The sequence below is a fragment of the Nannospalax galili genome, unplaced genomic scaffold, assembly GCF_000622305.1.
Source record: "Nannospalax galili isolate Female #2095 unplaced genomic scaffold, S.galili_v1.0 scaffold86, whole genome shotgun sequence".
NCBI classification, from domain to species: Eukaryota; Metazoa; Chordata; class Mammalia; order Rodentia; family Spalacidae; genus Nannospalax; species Nannospalax galili.
This window is the reverse complement of record NW_008354174.1, coordinates 671,109-681,067: the sequence shown is the minus strand read 5'-3', so window position 1 is coordinate 681,067 and position 9,959 is coordinate 671,109. Positions and strand designations below refer to the sequence as shown.

Genomic DNA, 9,959 nt, shown 5'->3' with positions numbered 1-9,959 from the left:
TGGGTATTTATATGGAAATACAAATTACACATGCTTGGGTTGCCGCTCTTAGAATTCTAGTTCATACATTTGGAGGCTGGCCCTAACATTTATATTTTAAAATAAATATCCTAACAGATCTTGATGTGGTCCATAGAATGAGAAACACTATTTAGAGAAGAGCATTTCTTACTGCAAGGGAGACTGCCTATTTAGTCTGTCATCTGGTTAATGTGAAAAGTATCATTTAAAAAAAATTCTGTGAGTATATGCAGCAGCATTTTACAAAACTGAAATTAAAGCTGCTCGGAGAAGACAGAAAGACTCTAAGTGAAAGTCTTTGATGATGTTGCAAACCCAAGAAGAGTTATGGGGAAGGTCCTTGGTGAAAGAGTGTTGGTGTTCAACTTTAAGAAGAGAAGAATGTAGACTCCACTGTGTCATTTTAGGTAAATCCCTATCTGACTCTCCATTTCTCACCTAAAATTAATACAAAACCTTTACCAACCTTTCAAAATTTTGCTTTTTGGTCTTTTTGAGACAGGATCTCCCTGTAGCCCCAGTCGTCCTGGAACTCCCTAAGTAGACCAGGTTGGCTTCAGTCTCACAGAGATCTGCCACCTGAGTGCTGGAATTGCTTTGCACGACCACATCTGGCCCAACCTTTCAAATTTATATATAAGGCTCAAAATGAGTGTGAAAACATATTGATAAAGACCTGATCACCAACTGTTAGCCTTTATCATTGTGGTTTTGATTGACACATATGCTTAAATGAAAGAAACATGGCTTCTGGTATTTTTTTCTTAGGATAACCTGTGCAACGTCCTACCAAAAGGTAATTAGAATTCTAATAACTGAACTCTTTCATATCACAGCTTGGACACACACGTAAGGTAAATCTTGAACGACAAAGATACGAAATTAATTTCGACAGAAGACAAGCGTTCAAGTAGTTTTACGATTACCACAGGTTACTTTTCAGAGTATTTTATTCAATTATCTTTCCCATTCTCTATTATAATCCACAGGACATGTAATTTCTGATGCACTTCCGAGTTTGAGCGCCACTTTCTACTGCTCTAGATGTGGTAGCGGGGAAAATATCATTGCTGCTACACTTCTAATTGAGCTTAATTTACAAACAGCTTTATTGTGATATTCATATAGCACACAATTTACTAATTTAAATTGTACAGCTTAACAGTTCTTATTATAGCGGCTGGGCATTATGCGAACCGTTACCACAATCAACTAGAGAACATTTTCATTAGCAATTTTAAAGAAATGCCCTGACAGCGGTTAAGCTCCATTTCCCCCTCTCTCACAACCCTTAGCAACCGCTAATTAAGGTGCGCATAGATTTGCTCATTCAAGAGCGTCCGTAAAAATCCGAACCATACAATATGTGGTCTTAGGGGACGGATTTCTCTGTCTCCTCGCCCCTTTGCAGGTGCACGCCTGACAGAAAAGCCCAAGGACACGGCTCCTACCCTGCAGCCTTTTCCCTCCGCTGGGATGCCAGCCTCGCCCAGCGCAGCCGGGAGCACCCCGCCCATCCCTGGCGTCGCATCGCTGACGTCACTGCTTCGAGCCGCAGACTCCCTCCTTCCTTCCAGTCGCGGTAGCTTTGACAGGGCGCGATGGCGGCGACCGGGTCTGCAGCGGTGCCGGTGACCGTGTCGGAAAAACAAGAGTTTTACCAGCTTCTGAAGAACCTGATCAATCCAAGCTGTATGGTGCGGAGACAAGCAGAGGAAGTCTATGAGAACATCCCAGGTCTGTGTAAGACCACATTCCTCTTAGACGCCGTCCGAAACAGAAGAGCAGGTTATGAGGTGAGACAAATGGCTGCCGCACTGCTACGACGGCTTTTGTCCTCTGGGTTTGAGGAGGTCTATCCAAATCTGCCTTCTGAAGTGCAGAGGGATGTCAAGATTGAACTGATACTGGCTGTTAAGTTAGAAACACATGCTAGCATGAGGAAAAAGCTTTGTGATATTTTTGCGGTGCTGGCCAGGAATTTGATAGATGAGGATGGCACTAACCACTGGCCAGAAGGTCTGAAATTCCTTATTGATTCGATTCACTCCAAAAATGTGGTTCTGTGGGAAGTTGCACTTCATGTATTCTGGCACTTTCCTGGGATTTTGGGGAACCAAGATCGCCACGATTTGGATATCATCAAAAGATTATTGGACCAGTGTATTCAAGATCAAGAGCATCCAGCAATCAGGACATTATCCGCCAGAGCTGCAGCTGCATTTGTACTTGCTAATGAAAACAACATTGCTCTTTTTAAAGACTTTGCAGACTTGCTTCCTGGGATCTTGCAGGCTGTGAATGATTCATGCTACCAAGATGATGATTCTGTGCTAGAATCCCTTGTTGAGATTGCAGATACTGTACCTAAGTACTTGGGTCCCTATTTAGAAGACACTCTGCAGTTAAGCCTGAAGTTATGTGGAGACTCTAGGCTAAGTAATCTACAACGACAGCTAGCTCTGGAAGTAATAGTGACCCTATCTGAAACTGCAACGCCAATGTTGAAGAGATATACAAACATTATTGCACAAGCAGTTCCTCATATATTAGCAATGATGGTTGATCTGCAAGATGATGAGGACTGGGTAAATGCTGATGAAATGGAAGAAGATGATTTTGACAGCAATGCAGTTGCTGCTGAGAGTGCACTAGACAGACTGGCCTGTGGGCTTGGTGGAAAAGTTGTTTTACCGATGACCAAGGAGCCTATCATGCAAATGCTTCAGAGCCCTGACTGGAAATGTCGACATGCTGGATTAATGGCTTTGTCTGCCATCGGAGAAGGTTGCCATCAGCAAATGGAACCAATTCTAGATGAAACTGTCAACTCAGTTTTGCTTTTTCTTCAGGATCCTCATCCAAGGGTGAGGGCTGCAGCCTGTACTACACTTGGACAGATGGCTACAGACTTTGCACCTAATTTCCAAAAGAAATTCCATGAACTAGTGATTACAGCATTGTTACGCACCATGGAAAATCAAGGTAATCAGCGTGTGCAATCTCATGCAGCTTCTGCTCTGATTATTTTTATTGAAGACTGTCCTAAACCATTGCTAGTTCTATATTTGGATAATATGGTGAAAAGTCTACATTCCATCTTGGTGATTAAACTTCAGGAGCTGATTCGGAATGGAACTAAGTTGGCCTTAGAGCAACTTGTGACAACCATTGCCTCAGTTGCAGATACAATAGAAGAAAGCTTTGTTCCCTATTATGATATATTTATGCCCTCACTCAAGCATGTTGTTGAGCTTGCTGTTCAAAAGGAACTCAAGGTTCTGCGAGGAAAAACAATTGAGTGCATTAGCCATGTTGGTCTTGCTGTTGGGAAGGCAAAATTTATGCAAGATGCATCAAATGTGATGCATTTATTGTTGAAGACTCAAGAAGACTTAAATAATATGGAAGATGATGACCCTCAGACCTCTTATATGGTTTCAGCATGGGCTAGAATGTGCAAAATTCTTGGAAAAGATTTTCAACAGTATCTTCCACTGGTTATTGAGCCTCTTATTAAGACTGCATCAGCTAAACCTGATGTTGCTCTCTTAGACACACAAGATGTGGAGAACATGAGTGATGATGATGGCTGGCAGTTCGTAAATCTTGGAGACCAGCAAAGTTTTGGAATTAAAACTTCAGGACTTGAAGCCAAAGCAACTGCTTGCCAGATGTTGGTTTACTATGCTAAGGAACTAAGAGAAGGATTTGTGGAATATACTGAACAAGTTGTGAAGCTGATGGTGCCTTTGCTGAAATTTTACTTTCATGACAATGTTCGAGTGGCAGCTGCAGAGGCCATGCCTTTTCTCTTGGAATGTGCAAAAATCCGTGGTCCAGAGTATCTTTCACAGCTGTGGCAGTTTATATGTGATCCCTTAATCAAGGCTATTGGGACTGAACCCGATACAGATGTGCTCTCAGAAATAATGAATTCTTTTGCAAAGTCCATTGAGGTCATGGGAGATGGGTGCCTTAATGATGAACACTTGGAAGAACTGGGAGGAATTTTGAAGACAAAACTCGAAGGGCACTTTAAAAACCAAGAAATACGGCAAGTTAAAAGGCAAGAAGAAAATTACGACCAACAGGTTGAAATGTCCCTACAAGATGAGGATGAATGTGATGTTTATATTCTGACCAAAGTATCAGATATTTTGCACTCATTATTTAGTACTTATAAGGAAAGGATTCTGCCATGGTTTGAACAGCTACTTCCGTTAATTGTAAATCTAATTTGTTCAAGTAGGCCATGGCCAGACAGACAGTGGGGATTGTGCATCTTTGATGATATTATAGAGCACTGCAGTCCAACCTCATTTAAATATGTTGAGTATTTTCGGTGGCCCATGCTACTCAATATGCGGGATAACAACCCTGAAGTCAGGCAAGCTGCTGCTTATGGACTGGGTGTTATGGCACAGTTTGGTGGAGATGATTATCGTTCTTTATGTTCAGAAGCTGTTCCACTGCTGGTTAAAGTCATTAAGTGTGCAAACTCCAAAACCAAAAAAAATGTCATTGCTACAGAGAACTGTATCTCAGCTATAGGAAAGATTTTGAAGTTTAAGCCTAACTGTGTAAATGTAGATGAAGTTCTTCCTCACTGGTTATCATGGCTTCCACTGCATGAAGATAAAGAGGAAGCTATTCAGACTTTAAGTTTCCTCTGTGACTTAATTGAAAGTAACCACCCAGTTGTAATTGGTCCAAATAATTCCAATCTTCCCAAAATAATCAGTATAATCGCAGAAGGAAAGATTAACGAGACTATTAACTATAAAGATCCTTGTGCCAAACGCCTAGCTAATGTTGTTCGTCAGATAAAGACTTCTGAAGAATTATGGTTGGAATGCATATCCCACCTGGATGAAGAACAGCAGGAAGCCTTACAGGAATTACTAAATTTTGCTTGAAGCACTTTAATATCACTTGAATGTCATCTCTCATAAAAGTAACTACAAAAAGTGTTGTGAGTGGATTCCATCATAATAGTAGAACTATTTTCTCTCTGCTAAGCAGTTTGTGTTTCTTCCCCATGTTTCTCCAAGATTAGCCAGTGTTACAGTCTTCTCTTTATTTTGCATGTGTCATCTCTTAAACTGTAGTTGTAACTTGTGCTTCCAGTTGTCTTAGAGTGTTGTCACCTTTCTCCTATTTGGTGTGACATATTTAAACTGTTGCTATTTGAACTGTTGATGCTGAACAAGTATACTTGGTGCCAAGATGTCATGTGACTATCACAAGATGCTAAGAGATCACAAAGTTAGGAAAGTTTCCAGGACAAACATTTCTGGAATTGAGGGTGAAGAAATCAGTGGCAGGCTAATTCGTCTGTGATAATACTGATTGTTACAGTAATGGAAAAATGCTAGAACACAGCCTAAAGATATTGCAGTGGGTATAGGAGGGTTTTTCTAAAGCATACATGAACCTTTTTGTATAGAACTGAGAACTGGTTGGGACATACCTAAATTCCAGTTCCCAAGGTGTCCAACTAAGAGTTACAAGAAGGTTTAAATCTCCTTAACCAAATTGATCTTTATTAAAAAAAATGTATCGAGAACTGAAAGTTTCATGGTTACTGAGGACAAAGTATTGGTACATCTAACATTGAAAGCATGTAGCGTACTATACCATAGAGCTTGACGAATAGTAGTATTTTGGGGAGTAAGTTATTGTTATGTGTTTCAGCAGACTACTGCTTTGTGTAAGTATGTCATTTTCCCCCTGCCAAACAGCTTGACAAAGAGAAGCCTTTATTCAGAATAGGGGTTAAATAGATTTCTATTTTGAAGCAGTTCCTAACAGATTCTATAGTAGCAGTGTAACAAACTTTAAACATTATAAAGACAGCTTCAAGACTAGTTACGTATCAGTATATGTGCATTAAGAAGCAGCTCTGTGAATTTAGGGTCAATTAAATGTAATGTCTTCAATGTTCAAGGTTTTGTGTTGGGTAGAAAAAAACTTCCATTCAAACTTACAAACAAGTATGTCTGTTGTGATTTCCTGAGCCTCTTGTTAGTGCTATGTTTGTAAAGTATCAAATATTTAAGACCTAGTAGGTGCTCAATAAATTGTCAGTGTTATTGCTGTCTATTGTACCTCCACTGTGTTCTTTTTTATAGTTTAGAATTTGGTTTATATTGGAAGCTTCCCAATTTAACATGAAGTTGGGTTTTAGATTTGCAGTTCTTTCCACTGTACAGTTACTTATTACTAATGAAGGGAGGGGAGAAAGTTAAGAATTTGAAATAGAGTGTGGTTATACATGTATTTAAGATAAGCAGGAAAAAAAAAAAAACTACCTTCAAGTAATAGTTTCTTTGATAGTGGGATTAAAGTGGCAACCTTTCAGTTATCTATAATTTCCCAACAAAAAATATAAAGACCCAAAAAAGCATTTCTTTAAAAAAAATTTTATGTGTATGAGTAAACGTGTTGTCTGCATGTTTGTAAGTGCACCTGTGTCATGCAATAACTGTGGAAACCACAAGAGAATGTTGTATCCCCCTGGAACAGGAGTTAGTCACCATGTGGATGCTGGGAATCAAACCCATATCCTCATCTCTCCAGCCCTAGATGTATTCCTCGTATAAAAAAGTGGGTTATCTTGGCCTTTTCTTGAACTAGAGTTGAGGTTCCTTTCACTCTTATATACCTTAAGAAATCTTTAATAGTTTTTTTCAACTCCCTACTCTTGTGAAACTCTGCCAAATGGTTTGGAATTAGGTACTTGGAGTTTTGAAGTAAGACAGACCTAAGTTTTAATTTTGGCAAACTACTTTCTGTTAGTTTCCCCATTTGTAAGATAAGGATAGTAACTAACTAAGATGGTTTTTGTGAGAATCAAGTTAGATAATAGAGAATATAGAGTATTTAGCAGCACGGGGTTCAATAAATGGAAGCTATTATATGAGACCTATTATGAAATAGGTCTGGTGGCTAAGAAGGGGAGTGTTGCTTGAGTATGGTAGGCACCAGATTGTTGGGTTTTGTCAAAGGAAGAGAGGGCTGTCCAGTCAGATGTGTTTGCCAGTCTCTGAAGTAGGATTGGTCTCTACCTTTTTTCCTCTTAAGCTGAAGTATGTCTGATACCATGAGAGGAGACTTTGAATACCAGATGAGTATATGCATGTACATATGTGCATGCCTGTGCATGTATTTAGGAGAGTACTCTAAAAACTTGTGTTCCCATTTCAGTATTTTACCTACAACTGATATTTAACTTACTAAACCCCCCAAAATGCTTTGGAGTATTGAATTTTATCAGTCTTGTAAAGGCCTTACTAATACAGAAGTTAACAATTTGGAAGATCAACTATTTAGTTACAAATTTTACTTCTAAATGCATTTCTATAGTTTTGGTTTTTTGCTTAATTGCAAGGCTCAAGAAGCACGTGAGTCTACGAAGAGTATTCTGTGTATGAGGTAAGAGTTACATCTATTTTATGGACTCATTAATTCCCATTTTAAACATGTAAATTAATGTGAACGGTGAGTCCACTTTTTAGTTGAAAATATGTAGTGAGATTGTAAAACCACACCAGTGACAAGCTGTATAGTTCAGAAGAGAAATATCTGGAGACTTTAGTGAGATTGCATTGTCTTTATTCTTAGCCAAACTCAAGAGTCTAGATGTTTTTAACATTTCAAAAGAAAACAGATTTCGCTTTCAAAACATGAATTGTTAACGGGAACAAGAATTTGGAGATTTCTATAAATCTTTTGCATATGATTGTGTGGTGATGTTCTAAAACTTCTTTCTAAACTTTCTAAAATGCTAATTTTAAAAGACCAGGCAGTCAAAAAGCAGCAGAGGTGAAAATTTTACAAGAGGATTTCATTTTGTGTACTCATTTATTCTTAACATAGGTTGGCTAGTAATCACCTTTCGGAAGCATTAAAAGTTTTTAGGGCTATCAAGGGTCTCAAGAAAAGAATATTCAAAGCCCTTTGGTCACCTTCCAGGGAAGAGTACCCCAGCGCAGGCGCTCTACTTCTCCCTCCACTCCGCCCCTTGCCGTCGTCCGCATGTTGATGACATCATTGCTCTGCGCTACAGACTCGGCCTGCGAGCCTGTAGCGGAGCCGAAGTCCTAGCTTTCGCGTAGCAGGGCGGGACGAGAGGGGGGCGGAGACAATGTTGTGCTACTACGCATGCGCACCGGGAATGGCGACGGTGCTTCTTTCTTCGCCTCTCTCCACAGCTCTCCCCGGCCGGGGGGGCTGAGTGCCCTCCCCCTTTACTCCTGCCCCTCCCCTCCCTCTCCCGCCCGGCGGGGCTTCTAACTGACAGTTGTCGCCCGGCCGCGTCCGTGCACCGCCTCCTCCTGCCCAGGTCCCCCGCAGGTAGACGGGCTGGAGGGGGTGTGAGGGAGAGGAGGAGCCGGAGCGGCCGCGTGCGCCCCGCCGGCCGGGGAGGGGGGGGGGCGCCGGGCCCGCCGGTGAGCGGGAGGGCGGGCGGGCCGCGGAGGGTGAAGCCGGCGCGGGCCGAGCGCCGCCGGGGGGAGGGGAGAGGAGGGCACCTAGGCTCTCCTCTCCCCCCTCCCCTGCGCGCTATGTAACCCCGCCCCGCGGGCGCGAGCCTGAGACCCCCGCGTGCGCGGATCCCGCTGGTGGCTGAAGAGAGCGAGGCCCGATGCAGCAGGGGCTGCGCGGCGCGGCCGAGCTGTGAGGAGGCGGCCCGCGCTCACGGCCCCGGCGCCTGGAGCGGCTGCTCCTCCTAGCCCAGCCTGGGCCTGCCGGGGAGCATGAGCGTGCCCGGGACGCTGAGGGAGATGGAGCCGGCCGGGGAGGATGAGCGGCCGCCTCTGACGGCCGGAGAACAGACCGGGGAGGAGGTGGCCGCGGCGGCCCGGGCCTCAGCGCCGGTCCGCAGGAGGAGTGCCTCCTCGCTGGAGGACGCGGATGACCAGGAGGAGGAGGTGGCGGAGGCGACGGTGGTCGCGGGCGGCGGCTGCAAAGAGCAGGAGTTGACCTACGAGCTGCAGCAGGGCCACCGCATCCTGGGCGAGTTCCTGCAGGAGAAGCACCGCGGCCTCACCGCCCCCTTCCTGCAGCCCTTGGGGGGCGTCGCCGCCACCGGGGAGGAGGAGGTGGCCGAAGGGCGGCGCGGCGGGGCCCGGGGCAGTCGCGTCCCGGCGCAGCAGCCCGACCAGGGCGTGTGTCTGCTGAAGATGGAGGAGAAGTTCTCCAGTGGCCAGTACAGGGGCATCACGGAGTTTGTGGCGGACTTCAGATTGATGCTGGAGACGTGCTACCGCCTGCACGGCGTGGACCACTGGATCTCCAAACAGGGCCAGAAACTGGAGATGTTGCTGGAGCAGAAGCTGGCGCTCCTCTCTCGGTAAGTGAGCTCTGTCCGGGGTGGGACTGACAAACCCACACAAACACACCCGCACACGTGTCCGAGGATGGGCTGGGCCAGGGGGCCGGGGGACGGCGTTGATAGGTGCTGAGTCTCTGCTGGAACCCCGGGAGGAGGAGCAGCGCTGGCGCGGGCCGGGATGAGTATGATGGGTGTGATGGGTATGGGTTGAAGGATGCTTGCAACCCACCTAGAAGATCAGAAGGAAGCTCAGTCGGACGAGCCTCAAACTTTGGGAGAACAGTGGAGTTCGTAGATGGGAGGTGTAAGAACTACACGCATAGGCGGAGGAAAGCTTTTTGTGGTATCGAAGTTGAACGTGTAGACAGACGGCTTTTGCCTGGTGTTTAAAAAAGAATTTAGGAAGAAGTAATCTTTAGGAAAATCTGGCTCGTGTAGAAAGGTGGTTGATTCAAACCAAATTTTTTTTTGTTTGTTTTTTACTATTAATTTCAGGCATCGGAAATTCAGAGTGTTACTAAATGTTTTCTCTCCGGTTCATCTGAGGAAATTGAATTTATGCAGTAATAAGGAATTAATGCGTTAGCACAGGATTTTTAAT

At 44.1% G+C, this 9,959-nt stretch overlaps 2 protein-coding genes across 7 annotated transcripts in view; both read left to right on the top strand.

Annotated features, from left to right (window-relative positions):
- The first annotated feature begins 1,590 nt into the window (after positions 1 to 1,590).
- On the top strand, positions 1,591 to 6,124 carry Ranbp6 (RAN binding protein 6). Of its 2 annotated transcripts, XM_017802742.2 has the most exons (2): positions 1,591 to 1,758; positions 2,874 to 3,088. In XM_017802742.2, exons 1-2 carry the CDS (start codon positions 1,623 to 1,625, stop codon positions 2,942 to 2,944), a joined length of 207 nt encoding a protein of 68 aa, XP_017658231.1. In that variant the 5' UTR covers positions 1,591 to 1,622; the 3' UTR covers positions 2,945 to 3,088. The 2 variants fall into 2 exon arrangements, with proteins under 2 accessions (XP_017658231.1, XP_008849420.1); XM_008851198.3 differs by having other exon boundaries at positions 1,591 to 6,124.
- Positions 6,125 to 8,492: 2,368 nt separating this feature from the next.
- The window catches only part of Kiaa2026 (KIAA2026 ortholog), a 92,041-nt gene continuing 90,574 nt past the window's right edge, over positions 8,493 to 9,959 (top strand). For 4 of the 5 annotated variants that reach the window (XM_008851195.3, XM_008851194.3, XM_008851196.3 and 1 more), the window contains exon 1: positions 8,493 to 9,376. In XM_008851195.3, coding sequence (XP_008849417.1) covers positions 8,781 to 9,376 — 596 coding nt within the window. In that variant the 5' untranslated portion in view covers positions 8,493 to 8,780. The remainder of the gene's footprint in view (positions 9,377 to 9,959) is intronic. The other variant, XM_008851197.3, reaches the window with a different exon arrangement.